The sequence below is a fragment of the Capra hircus genome, chromosome 11, assembly GCF_001704415.2.
Source record: "Capra hircus breed San Clemente chromosome 11, ASM170441v1, whole genome shotgun sequence".
NCBI lineage: Eukaryota > Metazoa > Chordata > Mammalia > Artiodactyla > Bovidae > Capra > Capra hircus.
Window position 1 is genome coordinate 25484203 of NC_030818.1, and position 17658 is coordinate 25501860.

General features: G+C 43.9%; 1 protein-coding gene across 2 annotated transcripts in view; it reads right to left on the reverse strand.

The window, feature by feature from the left end:
- Positions 1-17658, reverse strand: part of THADA (THADA, armadillo repeat containing) — a 328090-nt gene that overhangs the window by 89811 nt on the left and 220621 nt on the right. For both annotated transcript variants that reach the window (XM_013967596.2, XM_013967597.2), the window contains exon 31: positions 11337-11452. In XM_013967596.2, coding sequence (XP_013823050.2) covers positions 11337-11452 — 116 coding nt within the window. The remainder of the gene's footprint in view (positions 1-11336; positions 11453-17658) is intronic.

Below are 17658 nucleotides of genomic sequence, written 5' to 3' on the forward strand. Positions count from 1 at the left end.
GGCTAGTAAGGGTCCCTTCCGGCTCAAGCAGGAATAAGTTCCTGATTGTGAGAGGAAGCTATTTCCAGAGACCCGCAGGCCAGTCCAATCGCTGAGGAAGCCTGGGCATCACGGGCAGCGAGGAGGAGAGTGAGGCTTCGGAGGGTCTCTCTCAAACCCGCTCCCTTGACTTATTCACATAAGGCCCCACAAGCCTTCAGAGGGTCAGCCCAAAGCCCGGCCAATTAGGACAAAGGCACCAGCGCTAAGTCGGCTCAATATGAGTACAGAGAAGTAGGAAGCCAAGTGAAGCCTCAGGGAGCATGCCTGCTAGGTCTACGTGTTGCCGGAAAGCCTGCCCTCAAGTTACTGACTTCAGTTAAAAGCAATGTCTCCAGAAGATCAACAGTGAAAAACAGCTATAGACTCAGAAGAATTATTTACATACTAGTGCTTAGTAACATGTAAGCATGATATGTGGGTCATATCAAGCAGCAGTGAGTCAGCTGAGAGTGGATTTCTGGGGAAAGGGGATCTAGAGAAGCTGAGTTGTATTGGCAAGAAGGTCTAGTGATGGGGTCCTGACCAAGGAGGGCAGCTCCTGAGAGAAGGCCTTGGGCAGCCCAGAGGCTGGGGGTGGCAGTGTTTCCTACAAGGATGATCCAGCTGCAGCAAAGGAAGCAAGAGGACCAAGAGGCAGAAAACCGATTTGCTCTTGAAATCCCAAATTTAGGCTATCTTTGCAGCCAGACGCATCTGTCAAGTAGGAAGAAGCCACTTGTCCCTTGTGTCTATTTTCCTGTCTACAGATACTGGTTTGGATGAGATTCCTGTTTTGAAATAATAAGGGGGCTTTCCTGGTGGCTTAGACAGTCAAGAATCTGCCTGCAATGCAGGAGACCCAGGTTCAGTCCCTGGGTCAGGAAGATCCCCTGGAGAAGGAAATGGCTACCTACTGAAGTATTCTTGCCTGGAGAATCCCATGGACAGAGGAGCCTGGTGGGCTACAGTCCATGGGGTCATAAAAAATAGGACATGGCTGAGCAATGAACACTCACTTTTTTCACTTTTTTGAAATAGGGAGTCAGGGTGCTCTTTGCAGTCCCTTTGGGGGCTCCAATGGTTGAGAAGCCATGTGGGTGGGCCTCCAGGCCCACATTTGCACCATATTTGCCATCTCTATTACCTCGAACATCTTGAACTTCCACTTAAGCTTCTGTTTGAAGAAAGGATTCCACTGGATTAGATGATCTCTACATTCCCTTTCCTGTTATAAACTCTGCGGTTCTATGGTCCTCTTAGCAATGTTGAACAGACAATACCCATGAAGTCTCAAATGCACATGGGCAGTATCTCTGTTCCCATCACTAACTGCCCAGGCATGCAAAGGAGTTTCCAAGTACCAGACAGAGCTGGTGGGTTGCTACTAGGGAGCTTCTGTGAACCTCCAGCAGGGGCTGGAGAGTTTTTCAGTCACTGAGAGAGGCTGGAAAGATGTAACACGCTCCTCAGTGTGTCTCATCAGCATGGAGACAGCCTATTTACTAGTCTGTGCTTACTGACTTCCTCTTCCCTCTTGGATCAGATTCAAATTCCTCTGGCTGACATTTAAGGCCTGCACAACTGGTCTCTTATCAAATCTTGTACAGCTCTCCAAACACACCATGTCTTTTTCAGTTTTACACCCCCACTGGCCTAAATGCAAACACTTTCTTCACTAGTGTGTCCCTGACCATGCTGTCCACCATCTTGATATGCTCTTTTCTCACCACTTACGGTGTTTCCAAATCACGCCCATTAAAACCCAGCTCAATTACCTAACTCCCCTAGGAAACCTTCCCAATCCACATTCTTTTCTGAATTCTTAGACTTAATATACATACTATGGAATTAAGAATTCTATATGAATGTCACTGTTGGTTTTTTTCACTTGGATAAGCTCTTTTCAACTAGACTGGATCATAACTAAACCTTGACAATAGAGGCTTAATTATATATATCTAAAGTGGTCTCTGCTTCTCAGGTGGCTCAGTGATAAAGAATCCACCTGCCAGGGCAGGAGCTACAGGAGACTCGGGTTTGATCCCTGAGTCAGGAAGATCCCCTGGAAGAAGAAATGGCAACCTACTCCAGTATTTTTGCCAGGATAATCCCATGGACAGAGGAGCCTGGATGAGATACAGTCCATGGGGCTGCAAAGAGTCAGACACAACTGAGTGGCTGAGTATGCACGTGTGTAAAAAATGGTCCCCACAATGCTAAGCACTACTAAAATTCCTTTCTTTGTATGTGGACAATGAGACCTTCACAGGTTATTTAACATCATCAGCTCTATATCAGTGTAACTTCACTCATTCACCAATCTGTGAGAATTAACCTTACCTAACAATTAATGGTACCCCACTCCAGTACTCTTGCCTGGAAAATCCCATGGGCGGAGGAGCCTGGTAGGCTGCAGTCCATGGGGTTGCTAAGAGTCAGACATGACTGAGCAACTTCACTTTCACTTTTCACTTTCATGCATTGGAAAAGGAAATGGCAACCCACTCCAGTGTTCTTGCCTGGAAAATCCCAGGGACGGGGGAGCCTGGTGGGCTGCCGTCTATGGGGTCGCACAGAGTCGGACACGACTGAAGCGACTTAGCAGCAGCAGCAAGCCTTTAAAGACTTCTCCCTTCTCCTCAAAGATGTCCTTGACATCCCACCCCCAACTAGCTGGCTTCTATAATACACTTTGACCTCATTCCAGCATTTACCAAATTCTTACATGTTTACAGTTAATTAAATCCAGACCCATCTTATTCACTTGGTTTTTGAAATAGGGACAATATTACTCATCTCTACATTCTCCACTGTGCCGTCTGAATTGCCTTGGATTCACTGGTGATGGCTCAATGAAGGTAACCAAGGTGTTGATTTACCCAAAGGATGAAACATGTCACATGCTAAGGAAAAAAAATAACCTGTTATATTACAGTTTTACATAATACTATGAAAATGTGTTGAGGCCATTTAAAGCCTGCATCCTCTGCAAGCTGGGCAATGACAACACTGCCTAAATCTTCCAACAGCAATACCCCAAGAAGCCAACAGCTACAAGTGGAGCAAGACAGATCTTTCTGAGCCCTTTATCAAATGAATTACCACCTCCAGGCTAGGTTTGCAGATTTCTATATTTAAAACATAGAAAGTTGGGGGTTGAATTCTTGATGTGCAGTTGCATAAACAAACTATTTTTATTTCTTGCTACAGTAAGGAGGAAGCTTTGATCTTGGGCAACTTGTTCAAAGTCTCAGTTTAATGTATTGATCACTTCTGAGTGCTTTTACCTGACTAGTTTCCATAAGCTCAGCCTGTCAACAAGAAATACCTCATGTAGTCTCAAGCTTCACTTCTTAAACAGCTTATTCCTTTAAAACTTGATGTAATTTTAAAAGGAATATCTAATGAAGAAAAGGTTTTGTGCCTCAGAAAAGGCTGCCCACTGCTTTGGGTTGAAATGTGCTAACTTAATGTTTCTCTCTGTTTTTAAAACTACAAACAGGATCTCATCCCAAGATATCATGACCTTGAACATTCCTGAGAAGTCTGAAAGGGAAGTGAACAAATGTCAACAAGCTTGGGTCTAAAATATACCAGCTTCATTTCTCTCATCATTCAAGTATGCACGAGGCTCAGAGAGACTTTGAATAGGCTGAGCTGGGGGATTAAAGAGGGGTCCTGATGAGATTCTCCCTCCCTGGTAAAATCTGGGGGTTGAAAGAAAAGCAATTAAAAGGGGGAGGGGGTGGGGGAGTACTGGGAAAACTTTTATTTTGAGAAAAAGAAAAAGAGCATAGAAGAAACAAACCCGAAGCAAACCCAACCCCCAGTAATGCCTGGAAACTTGCTATGTAAGTAACCATCCCTGTTAAGACTTGCTTCCCTTACAGTTTTGGCAGGGACCACAAATGACAGCCTTAGAATGCCACATGATCATCTGAATATTTTAACAACCCATCTCCACTGGATTCCTTTCAGCAGCATGGAAGTGAAATGCAACCTGCAGCTGTGGTGAAGGGCTAAGGCCCCTTGCAGGAGTTGTGAAAGAAGGACCTTTTCTTTAGGGAGGGGGCTGGTCCAGAAGATGCGAGGGATAGGGGTAGGGCTAAGGGACACTGGGACAATGGAATCTGACCTAAATCCCAGGATTTCTGCCTGGGAAGTATAGTCTCTTGTGTGAATAAATCTGGTGGTTAGAAAATAACTGCTGTCTTCAGCTGTAAAGCAAAACAGAACTCTAAACCAGGACTTCTGCAGCTGGCCACAGACCCCCCTGGGGCAGAACTGGGCTTGCCACACAAAAGCCAGCCTTAGCTTTGTCTCTATAAGCATATTTTTCTTATGTATTTAGATCCCAGGCCTTCCATGAGCATACCACCTTAGCTTAGAGGGGGCCAGTAAGAAGGAGAGAAAATGGGGAGAGCAAATGAGAGCATGGCTAAGTGAGTGGATACGGAAGGCAGTCTAGAGAAATGCAAAAGATATGAAGGAGGGACTGGGTGGTATCAGGAGCACCGACGGGAAGTTGTACAGGGGAAGTGAATGGGTCAAACAGCTAACACTTCCTGCATGTTAAGAATTAACTTGGGGAAACAAATCACTGGATCTAGGACAAAGAGGAGGTCTTCAACAAACATAAACTCCTTTCATCATCTCTTCCCTCCATCAGCACTGATTATTCAAAAATTTATTTCCCAAGGTCGCTTTCCTAGGAACCTTGGGACCTGTTTTTGTATTCCTGAGAGCCTGTTTTTCTCTCCAGTGAAGTGAAAGTTGCTCAGTCGTGTCTGACTCTTTGTGACCCCATGGACTTCTCCGGGCCAGAATACTGGGGTGGGTAGCTTTTCCCTTTGCCAGGGGATCCTCCCAACCCAGGGATCGAACCCAGGTCTTCCACATTGCAGGTGGATTCTTTACCAACTAAGCCACAAGGGAATCAGACTATTATTTCTCAACAGAGTATCAGACTATTATTATTTTTCAAAGTGATGAATATTCACTGCATGCCAATGAAGCCTGAATCCTACCCTAGGCACTGAGTCTCCTGGGATGGCTGCCCGGACAAGGGAGTGTGGACTCCCCATAGAGGCCATGTGGTCCCCTTGCTGCAGGTCACACCAGACGCATGGCAAAAGAATTCTGTGCTGATCCCTTCAGTAGCCTCACCCTCTTCTATGGCTCCAAGCTCCAGACACAAGCCCTGAGAATGAGGGAGTGAAGGTGGGAGTATTTCAAAGGGTGGGGTGATCTACAGTGGCTGACTCTCTGACCCTTGGCCCTCAAATGGGCACTGTCTCAGAAAGCAGCATCGGAATCACCTTGGAGCTTGTCAGAAAAGCAAATCTCTGGCTCCACCCCAGGCCTACTGAAGGAGACTCTTCATTCTAAGGGCCCCACAGGGTGATTCATGTGTACATTAAGATCTGAGAAGCACTGTTATCGAAAATGTTCAGTTACCACCATTCAAAGCCCTGACTTAAAAACACTGGATAGATAGAGGCAATGTGGTCCAGTAGAAAGAGCCTGACAAGGAGCAGGGAGTTAAGCCCTCCAAAAACGTTAGCTGTTGCCAGGTAGTAGTTACAGCCTGGGCAGCTGTTTGAACACAGGCAAATCCCTCATTTCTCTGGGTTGCACTTTCCCACATGCATGGGGATGGGAGAGAACTACAATAACTTTATGATTCCTTCCGGTTCTAAAGTTCTAGGTCTACAATTCTATTCGACAAGACTGTTTTGCTGCCTTCTCCATACTAAAGTAGGGGCTTTAATAAGTAGTTTCTATGTTTAATACAGCCTGGCAAACAGCAGGGCTTAATAAATATTTGTTGAATGAATGGGCAACAAACTGAATGGCCAATAATGGAACAATGGTAAGGTCAACCTAATGACTGATTTTTCAGGTGACCAAAATATGTTATCTTTAACAAACGATGTTTTCAAAGATTTTTTTCTTAATACAAAAATAGGCAAAAAAGCATTTTACTTTTAGTGATGCGTAGACAGTAAAAACAGGACAGAAAAGCAAGAAAATAATTATCATAAGAAGTCTGGACAATAACCTTAGAGGAATGATAGGATACAAAAGAGATTTTAAATATTTGTCATTAAAATTTTTTAAAATTGTGATAAACACAATATAAAATTTACCATCTTAACCATTTTAAGTGAACAGTTCGGGAGTGTTAAGCACATGTACATGGTTGTACCAGCAATCTCCAGAACTCTTTTTCATCCTGTAAAATGAAAACGCTCTGAGTAGAACCCTAACTTTTGCTTGCCTGCCAGCCCCTGGCAACCACCACTCTACTTTGTCTCTCTGAATTTGACTACTCCAGGAACCTCACATTAGCGGAATCCTATAGTATTTGTCTTCTGTGATGGGTTGATTTCACTTTGCATAACGTGCTCAAGGTTCATCCATGTGGTACTGTGTGTTAGAATTTTCTTCATTTTTAAGCCTAAAGTTCTCTTATTCATACATACCATATTTGTTTATCCATTTATCTATCAATGGACACTTGGGTTATTTCTACTTCTTGCCTATTGTGAACAATACAACTATAACACTTACAAATATCTCTTCATGACTCTGCTTTCAATTCATTTGGGTCTATACCCAGAAGTATAATTGCTAGATCATATGGTAATTCTATTTTTAGTTTTTTGAGGAAACCTCCTACTATTTTCCATAGCAGCTATACCATAAAGAGTTTTCACATCACACACACACACACACACACACACACAAGCCTGCTCACCACAAATAGCAGACCCTGCTCACCACAACAGAGAAAGCAACAAAGACCCAGGGAAGCCAGAAATTTAAAAAAAAAGGGCCCATCCAAAAAAAAAAAGAAGACTCTTCAACAAATGCATTCATATACTGTTAAATGAAAAAAGTGATATCTTATATACATACAGCTTAATTTCAACTACATTAAAAAAACACAGGAAGAAAGATGAAGTAACTATGTATATAAAACTGTTAACCAATAAGTGGGTTCCACGGGATGTTGTTGAGAGTAGACTTGTATTTTCTTCCCTAATCTTCTGCGATGAGCACAAACTACACTGATAGTCAAGGAAAAAAGTGAAAGACATTTTGTAGGACACATTTTTCTTCTCGGGCATCACATCATCCATCGCATGGAGTCTGATAGCCCATTTAGTTTACCACATTTATTCAAAGGGCATGCGCGCGTGCGCGCAGGCGCACACACACACACACACACACAGGCACACACACACACACGCACACACGCATGCATACACGCACACACACACACACACAGGTTTTTCCTTTTATAACCAAAGATGATAGATAACCAGGCTGATTTCTGAAAAAATTTAAAGCCCCAAATAACAGTAATTCCAACTTTCAATCAAAGTAAGTAAATCTATTCTCCTCTTACTCTTACCTAACAGGGCTTTTTAAAAGTCCTTCCCATCCAGGCAGGACCTGTGGTCCAGCTGGGACGGCAGGGCTGGAATCTGCACAGAGCAGGGGCAGCAGACAGGGCTGCGAGTGGGGCTGTGCTGACTTCCTCTTCAAAGTCCTCACAGCCAGCCTCGCCAGGCCGGCAGCTGACCCCTATTCCCACTTGGTTTGTGGCCTGGGTCAGCTTAGTTTTCTTCCAGTAGTTGGTAAACTGTCTTTGCACCAGGAGAGAGATAGTAAACTGGACTGAGGAGAGAGGGATGGCCGGGAAAGGGGAAGGAAGGGACTCGAAGGATTAACGAGCTGATTTCCATTAAGGCTTTGACATCTTGGAATGAAAAGCGGACTGTAAGAGCAGAAGCCCAGTCCTCTACTCCGGCCATGCTGCCAGTTGGCCATTCATCACCAAAAATTCCCCAACAAATCCAAGGCTGTTGCTTAATCACCTCATATAAATCTCTATTAATCTTGCAAAGCCAAAACACAAATACATGACAAAAGTCTTTATGTATCCTTGATTTTGGGGTCAAAATGTTAAAAAATGGAACTGATCATCCAATGGCTCCAATGAACTTTTTTTTTTAAGCCTCCTTTTGGGGAATAAATAAATGACCTCCTCACTAATGTTTTAGTATCTATTAGACTGAATAAACTCAAGCTAAATGATCAAATAAACTGAAGAAGGAAAGAGCTGTTGGTGCTAAAATTTGAACCAACTTTTTTTTTCTTTGCAATAACAGCGATGTTTCAAGCTAAACTCAGAAGAAACAGAAAATCCTTAGCAGGCACAAAGCAACATTTACTATTCCTCTTTCGTAAATTGCTGGGGACATAAAAGGGCCTCTTCAGCAGTGAAATTTGGAATACTTTGTATTATAACACCTTTCGGGGAAAAGCATATGAGAATATAAGTCAGGGGTTGGCTTTAAGAAGGGCCCACCCGGACCCAGAAGTGGCTTGTCTAAGAATGGAACTCCCAGTGCAGACAAACAGCTCTTAGGACAACACTCTCGGAGGACCAAGGACAGGGCAGGCATGTGGCAGGCTGAGGCTTCATCATTTATACCCGATTCTATACTTTCCTATTTAGGAAATTCAAAGTTATCCTGCCAGTGACATGGATAATCCAGAAAAACTGACACATGGGTTTCGGATATATTGTGTTCTGGCCATGTGTTTTCCTCTCAAACTCTATTCTAGGCTCTGAACACATCCTGATTAATATGGTAAAAGTGTGCTGTGGAGTAACGGGAAGCCTGGTGTTACAGACCACCCACAGAGTGTAAAGTTCACACTTGGATAATAACGAGTTGACTGTACTGGAAACATAAAAGTGGCCTTCCTAGACTCTGGGCAAGGAAGCTGGAAACCCAGCGAATTTCAGTGATTCATGTCTTTGTTTTCTAGGCTGGAAAATCATGGAGGAAAATCAGAGAAGGGGAGGGAGAAGGATAATGAAAAGACTAGACTAGGAAACTGCAATAGGAACCACAGGGAAGGCCGAGAGGATTTTTCTAGCTGAAGAGGAGGCTGGTGGCAGCTTTGTCATCCATCTTCAGGCACTGTGCAACATGAAGGTCCTTTCAGATGGCTGGCCTGTTACTCCATCTCCTCCTTCCAAGAAGGAACTGACTCAGGAAGCCAGAAGATGATGAATTTCTTTTTTTTTTTTTTCCTGTCTTCAACTTTGTATTATAGAAGTTTTAAAGAATATACAAAAGTGGAAAGAATATAATGATGAGGCCACACAGACCCACGACCAGACTTTAACAATTCTCAAAGTGTGTCTGCTCTTCTTAATCCTCTCTCCTCCCTCAAGCTGTATTAAAGCAAGTATCAGACATCATAAAGATGATGAATTTCTATGAGATTCATCAAGGGGCAGCAAACTAAGGGGGGCAGAATGTCCTTCCGTACAGAACTTGAAGAATAGGAGATTCAGATTTTGTCTTGGGGCAGTCCTTGCTGGAAGCTGAGGTTTCAATAAGATGATGTCCCTGACTTCCTGACTCCCAGGAATAACAGCTAAGAGGACCAGGCCCACTAATTGATAAACAGAGGAGAATATGAATATGATCACAATTCCTGTTCTCTCAGAAAAGGTATCTTGGGACCTTCTCTAAAAGCCACACAGAGGCAAATGATACTAGGCTTAAGGGAGCAGTTTTTGGAGAGGAAACAAAAACTGGACTAAAACTGAGAGGCTCCCTTTATTGGCATTTCAGATACTAGAGAATTTCCCATCAATAATCCTGGTCAAAGCTATAGTTGCTTAGAAAACATAGAGCCTCACATCTCCACTCATTGAGAAATCCTTCATTAGATCCCTTTCTTTCTTTCCTTTTTAAATGTATTTGGCTGCACTGGGTCTTAGTTGTCACACTCGGGGTCTCTGACCTCCACTGTGGCATGTGGGATCTAGTCCCCTGGCCAGGGATAGAACCTGGGTCCCGTGCATTGGGAGTGTGGAGTCTTAGCCACTGGACCGCCAGGGAAGTCCCTGGGTCCCTTTCACCTAAAGGTCTCCTTTAGGACCCTTCACTGTGTGGCTTCCATGCATTTCCTCAGTCCCATTTTCTGCCACATCCCTTATACTTTAGGTTTCAGAAGAGCTAACTTCTGTGTAGTTCTCCACACTTATCAAGGCATTCCACATTGCTATGTCTTTGCCTATGACATTCCCTGAGCTTGGAATACCCTTCATCTGTCGTGACCACTTGGCAAAATTCTTAACTCTTGAAGGCATCCTGCCCACCAACCCCCTAGGCTACTCCTGTACCTACTATATACTTCTGTTACCACACTTTCCATATTAAATGAAAATAATTTATTTACACATCTTTCTTACTTCCTGGATGGGGCACTTTGAAGTCAAGGCTAGTTCCTCCTATATCTTTGCAACACTACAGTTCCTAACACAGAGGTTATCGTGTAGTCTACGCTCAATGAGACTTTGCTGAATTCCACTGATTTGTGGGTCTCACATTAGCCATTGTTTGCCTCACCACATAAGGTGGGGAGCCCAAGGAAAGTGAAGAAAAGAACGTTTTTTGAAGAATAAAAAAGAGGCTGCTATGTTAGACAACCAAGATACTAATCATTAATCAAAGGCAACATACTACAGCGTGGAATGTGGTAGGCTGTGGGCCTCTGCTGGACTCCTTTCTCCTGGAATCACAGAGGATGCACACGGGGGTGGCAAATTCTCGCAGTAACACTGTCCAACCAATGTCAGGTTCTGAGACACAGATATCGAACACTGTGTTACACAGAGGCCTTCCTGTATATTCGAGAAAGTTGAGAAATTCTTCTTACTCCATCTTTCACACAGAAAATGCCTTAAGTTTCAGAATAAACTAATGATGGCAAGGATGAAAAAAAAAATGTTATCTAGCCTCCTTTGCCTGGCTTATTCAAGCTCCTCCACTACATACCTAAAATGGCAATTTGTATCTTTTTCTTGTTCAGCCCCTCTGGGCCCCTCTGTGCCTGCTTAAGTTTTATACCAGTCTCTCATCTCTGAGTTGCCATGGTGTCCCGTAGTCTGCACCACATGATTCAGTCAATTACTGCCTTTCATTGCTGGGTTATCTAACACAGGACTGGGCACATAGCAGATTCAAAAAAACCACACTGGTGGACAGATAAAAAGCCATAGTACATGCCCGCCCCGTCACCCAGCAGTTTTAGAAAAATTGTCAAGAAAATATTTTTCGTTCTTTACCACAACCCAAAGTTTGAAAAAGATATATAACTCCAGTAAGTTTAGAAAACTCATGCCAGTGACTTTTAAAACTCCCACAACCAGGAACAGCATTTCTCCAGTGTATTCCTAACCCCCGATAACTTCGTGCTCATGTGGGGCTTTAACATACCTCTTGGCCAGCCAGAGCTTGGCTTTGGTACAAACAGCGACGTCAGCCAGTTCCTGCTGAAAGTATGTATTCATTCTGTATTTGGAGTCTGAGAAGGCTTGTAACAAATGAAAAACCTAAACCAAAAAAAAAAAAGAGAGAGAGAAAAAGCAATATCCTGCTGTGAAAATGTATTTTTCCTAAATGTCCAGTTCTTCCCTCTTAGGTTTCCTCAAAATATTCCCCTCAAAGGAAACAGGCACCTGCAAAATGTGGCTCTGGCCTCTTTGCAGGAAAAGCATGTTGATTTTGGAAGGACGCAGCAAGTGGCAAAAACCTTATGTCTTTCATCTGTACCTGTGCTCTGGGTTCCTTACCAAGTCTAGAAAAAGATGACTATTCTGCGACCAGTCATTAGATGCAAGAGTTTATTACTTATAAACAGTCTAAAAATTTATTTTAGCAAAGAAATACAAACATCTTTATCTTAGCAGTCTCATGAAAAAAAAAAAGCACTTAAAAAAAATTATTTCTGCATTTATTTATTTTTGGCTGTGCTAGGTCTTCGCTACTTGCACAGGCTTTTTCTCTAGTTGCAGAGGGTGGGGGCTCCTCTCTAGTTCCAGTGCATGGGCTTCCCATTGCGGTGGCTTCTGCTGTTGCAGAGCAGAGGCTTTAGGGCACCTGGGCTCAGCGCTCCCTGCGTCTAGGGCACAGGCTCAACAGTTGTGGCACACAGGCTTGGTTGCTCCACGGATCCTCCTAGATCAGGGATTGAACCCGTGTCTCCCGCACTGGCAGGCAGGTTCTTATCTCCTGAGCCACCAGGGAAGGCCCTCAAACAGTATTTTTTAAAGTCAAAATCTGACTACACAGGAAAAAAATCAACTGTCTGTGAGTCTAATCTGGTTTGGGGCTTATCAGAATGGGCTTGGCTGAAGAAGCAGGCTGTAATGACGCCTGCCTTTGCAAATACTGGATAGTGATGTTTCTAAACTACTGAGATTTTTCAGATCTTTTCTAAGACGTCAGGAGCTGAGGCAGCAGTGCAGAACCCTGCTTTCTTACTCTTCCATGACATTATACATTAGAATCAAGCAGAGCAAGACAAATCCTGTTGTCTCTCTCTAGCTGCCTATATTTAGAATGAAGGCCACAATTCCAGCAAGGCCATGGCACAGGCCACGTGTGTGTGTACTGGTTTGTGTCCATATGTGTGCCTTGGGTTCATCCAGTGATGACACTAACAAGGCCTCGGTGAGAAGTACTAACCTGCAGCAGAGAACAAAAGTGGATGAGGGCATAAACGAGATCCACTGACCTTAGCTAGTATCAAGGGAAAAGACATATCAGAGAAATCCTTCAGCTCCTTTATCAAGGGGAGGAGGAGGGTGGAGCAAAGCAAGCACAGATAAACACATCAAGAACTTGGAGAGCCTATTTTAATAATCAGAGTGTTTCTCTCTCTGTTGTATCCTTTACTGGGGCTGCAGATGATTCTTTCTAAACAGCAAGATTCCACTTTTTCTTCTCTTTCTCTCCTGTCAATGAAGGGCATAACTTTGCGAGTTAAGTATGGAAAGGGAGCAATGAGAAAAAGCAAAAGGTCAAGATAAGAGATCCAGAGCCATCAGACCCTAAATGGGGTCTGAGCAGGCAGGTTTTCCTGGCTCAGAGATCTGCAATTTCTAACAACAAATATATGCTGTGCGAGCACCTCTGGTTTAGAGAGTCAGTTTTGATTATTTTATTGTATGGAATTGCTATTAAAAAAAAATTTTTTTTTTCCCCTAAATAGGAGAAGGCACACAAGTCCCAGAGTGGAGCCTGAAAACGCTTTCTCTAATAATGGATCTGTTATTTCAGAAGCAACAGATCAAATATCACTACTTCACCGCACCCCCATAGGGACCTATACCGCCCGTCGTGAAGTCTGGAGCAGTGGTTCTGGCTGGGGCTTCTGTTCTTATGTGGTGACTGCCAGAGTGAAAAAAAATCACCTCCCTCTGCCCGAATCCCCACCATCCTGAGAGAGTTGGCAAAGCCACTGGGTCTTGCTTTGCTTTTCTCCACAGCTGCACAGAACCAACCACCGTGGCTTTTCATGGTGTCACAGGACTGTAATTAATCAGCAGACACCAGCAAAATACACGACTTTGGAATTTACTTATAAAGAAAGCTGTGAGATTTTTCAAACGCCTCTCATTTAGAAGCAATCACTTCAAAAATAACTCCTGATGGATGTTTAAACTTCGTCCTATATTTGCTCACCTTACTTGGCAAAAACAAGGCTGTTTTTGAAACGCTTGGTAGCTCTGGTTTATGAAAACGGGCCTATGAGTCCATCAATTCTGTCACCTTGGGCACAAACCAGACAACAATTGTGATCCTGGTTATTCAGCAGGAACGGAGTGCGGTCTGTTTACATGGGGCCAATGGTGGGGGAAGGTATACTTAGAAGAACCTTGGTGGAAATAAACATGCAGGAGAAACAGAGCGATATATGTGAAAGACGGGGTCAGAGGAGACAAGGAAAATGGGGGCGGGGAGGAGGGGGAGAGAAGACAGAGGGCAGCGAAGAAGAAAAAGAGGCTTGTGAGCACAGGTCTGAAACAGGTTACTGTGCTTGAGAAAAAGTTTTCTTTAAAGATAATTAATGAAAATGTTTGAATATATGACTACCCTCCTATCACATGAAGAGTGCTGGGTTTGAGACTTCCCTGCTGGTCCAGTGGTTGAGATTCCATGCCTCCAATGCAGGGGCTGAGGGTTCAATCCCTGGTCAGGGGACTAAGATCCCACAGTATGTGCGGTATAGCCAAAAAAAGGGTGCTGGCTTAATTCTCTCAAGGAAAATGAGGCCATCCTTTGCATGAAGTTCAGAATTGAGGCCAGACTTCTGGAACTCTGGTCTAAGGTCAGGTCTGGGAGTTCTAGGCAGCTCCAGGAAGGATCATTTGTCCATTGACTCTGCAAGGATGGCAGGGGCGAGGCAGCTCCTCCCCCCAACTCCCTTTCTGACGTTCTGGTCCAGAGGAACTTTGGGCAAACAGCGTGGCCAAGCCCAGGCCTGGGATAATTAGGAAACTGCATTAAACCAAACACAGAGAAACCCAAGCTGCCAGACCTGAGGATGATGACTAACTGGACCCACAGGAGAACCCTGAGAAGTTCAGTGTCTTTAGGTGTCCCAAGGTGGCAACAGGATTACAACATTCAGTCCAAAAATATTTATTAAACAATTATTATTACCAGGCGCTATCCTAGGGGCTGCAGCCGAGAACACACAGAATCCCTGCTTTGCTGCAGCTTACATTCCAGTCGTAGATAAACAAAAATATCAGTCGTTTCCCAGACTCTGCCTGGTTGGGATTTATAACCTGCACAATGGCCTCGCCATCATTCTGCTCTTCCACATGACCTTCCAGCCTCCACCACATCCAGGGCAGAGCAGGGTTCAACAAGCATTTGCTGAACTGATGCTGATGTTTGCTGCCTCTTCCTCTATTACCTCTGCCTTTAGGACACACACCCACGGGTTTGGTGAGCGGCTGGTGGTGCCAAGCCCAAGTAATGAGGAGAGTCACAGAGCTGGATAGTGCACGTCCCTTACTCCATGGATTCCTAACCTAGTGGACTGCTAACCCAGTGGGAAAAGCAGGGAGGCTAGATCAATGATCAGAACGCAACCCTGTTGAAGGGGGTGAGAGGAGAAGAGACTTTGGAGCCAAGGGGACTTTGGTGGAAACCTAGTTTCTAGCTGTAGGGCTTTGGGTCACTTGTTTACCCCACAGTAAAGAGTATAATATTATCTATAATATAATGAGTATAATATTATCTGTAATATAAAGAGTATAATCACATCTATCTGGTAGAACTACAGAAAGATTTCAAAGAACATACATATAGATAAATAGTACTTGGCACATGCTAGGCACCTGACCAAAACGCTAGTTCTCTTTTTCCATCTCTTCCCTCCCTTCCAGCCCTCATTCTAAAAATAAACAGAGAAGGCTTTGCAGGAAGAATGATAGCCATACGCAGCCTTGAAAAGAATCTTGCCAGAACTGGGAGGAAGAAGACACAAGCAGAGGAAACTGAATTATTAAAAAGTGTTAAAGAGTATTAAAATATTGGTATTACCAACAAAAAAGTGAACATTAACTTAAACTATTAATTTTTAATTTAATTTAAAATACATATAAAATACTAAATATACTTTATAATGCAAAATAATAAATGAAAAATAAATACAATTTTATTAATGAAATTAGTTAATAATGATGTATCAATATGGGTTCATTAATGGTAATAAACATACCACTCTAATACATAATACTAATAACAGGAGAAAACTGGGGAGAGGGCGTAGGGAAGAGAGGAATGACATGGGAACTATCTGTACTCATGTTTTCTGAAAATCCAAAACTGTTCTACAAAAACCCCATTCAGTAAAAGAAAAATATTGGGACTGGCTCAGGGGACAGCAAATAGTCGCAGGTAACAAGAGTGAGCCAGGATGTGTGCAGGGTGGTGGGAGACACAGCTGAAGAGAGGGGTCAGGTTAGACAGGGAAGGATCTCAAAGGCAGCATCAAGGGATATGTGCTCTGTTCTGGAGACAGCAAAGACTGCTTCAGAGATCAGATCTCTAATTCGAAAAGGAAAGGCCAGGGACAGTGAGGAGGCTGGGTCAGAAGGGGTCAGGTGAGTGAGACTGCTGCCAGTCTAGACAAAAGGTGGTGGGGCTTGAAACCAGAGCCTGTAAACCAAGAACAGACTGTGGACCAAAAGTGGCTGCAGATGTTTTATTTGGCTTACAAGGTATTTTGAAATCGCCATTTGTGAACTGGGAGATTTCACATCAAAATCAACCTGATGTTGAAACTCTTTGGAAAAATGAGAAGATCCGACAATTCTGTGACACCCCTACTTCATGCCGATCTAAATGATGGCAGCAGCAGAACGCAGAGGGAAGGATGCAGCTGAGAGACGTTTCGGAGGCAGAAGAAGCAGGACCTGGCAGTTGCTGAAGACCCGGCATTGAAGGTCAGGAAAGCGACCTTCCCCCAGGGCAGCTGGGGATGGAGGGCCAGGCTTCAAGACCAGGATCATGAGAATAGGTGGCAGGACTGGGAATGAGGGATGGGGAGTTAATGAGTTTGGTCAGGAATATCCATGTGACGCTTGTTAGGGTAATTTATCTTGCAAACCAGGAATTCTTCTGAGAGTGAAAAAGAGCACTATTAATAATCATACTGGGACAGATCGAGACAGTTGGTGAACTCCAGCCATGGCAGACCCCTTGGAGAAAGGTTAGAGTGGACTTAGGGATGTCTCCAGCATACACACACACACAAAAACAAAAACAAAAAAAAACAAAAAAACAGGAGAAAGCTTTATTGACTTAAGATAGTTGTCAGAAGGAGACAAATGCATATAGAAAACGACCAAATGCAAACGACCAAATGCAAACCCCCGACTCTCACAGGCCTGGGACTGCCCAGGGATGAGGCGGTCACACCTGCTCTGAGGAGGGGGTGGTCAGGAAGCAGCTAGAGGGACCTAAGACTCCTTGCCCCTGAGATGCAAGCCTTAATGAAACTCTGGGAGAATCTGAAATGAGTCTGGAGAACAGTCAGCCTCTGCCCACCCTCATCCCATGCTAAACACAGAGAGACTGAGGGACACCCCCAAACATCTTGGTAAAGCATGGGGTCCATTTTCGCAGCTTTGAATCTCAAAAGTGACTCCTCAGAGCAAATGGAATGCTCTTTGAATAAATGCCACAGGCCTAAAGAGAGTCATGAGTCAGATCCCTGAAAGAACTTGAGCTGCACCAGTGAAATTCGTCTGGTTTATGCTATTGGACTAAAATAGTGACTTGTGTTAGACAAGATCAAGATGATATATGGCTGTTTGGGAATGCAATGCTAAGATGGCTTTTCCTCTCCACCAAGCATGGCTTCTGGGCAATTTCCCCCCTTATAAGATCAACAGCAGCTGAGTTCCAGAAACCAGCAGGATTCAGCAATAACAGGACCAGGTTTAGCCAGGCCGTGAAAAAGGACAACTCGGAAGAGAAAAGGGATGTTCATTTCAGAGGTCAGATATAAATGAGGTGAAGGTATCCTTATTAGGAACAATCCTGCTGAAGACCCACAAATCTATCCCCCTTTGCAGCTGTATTTATTTCCTTAAAAACAAAAGCCTGGTCTTCTTGGGCAGCACACAGACTGGGGGCAAACACTTCTGCCCCTATCACATTCAGTACCAAGTATAAAATTTCTGTATCTGCTACTCTGCCTCCTGGCTTTCTCTCCACACTGCTCCAACCCCCACAG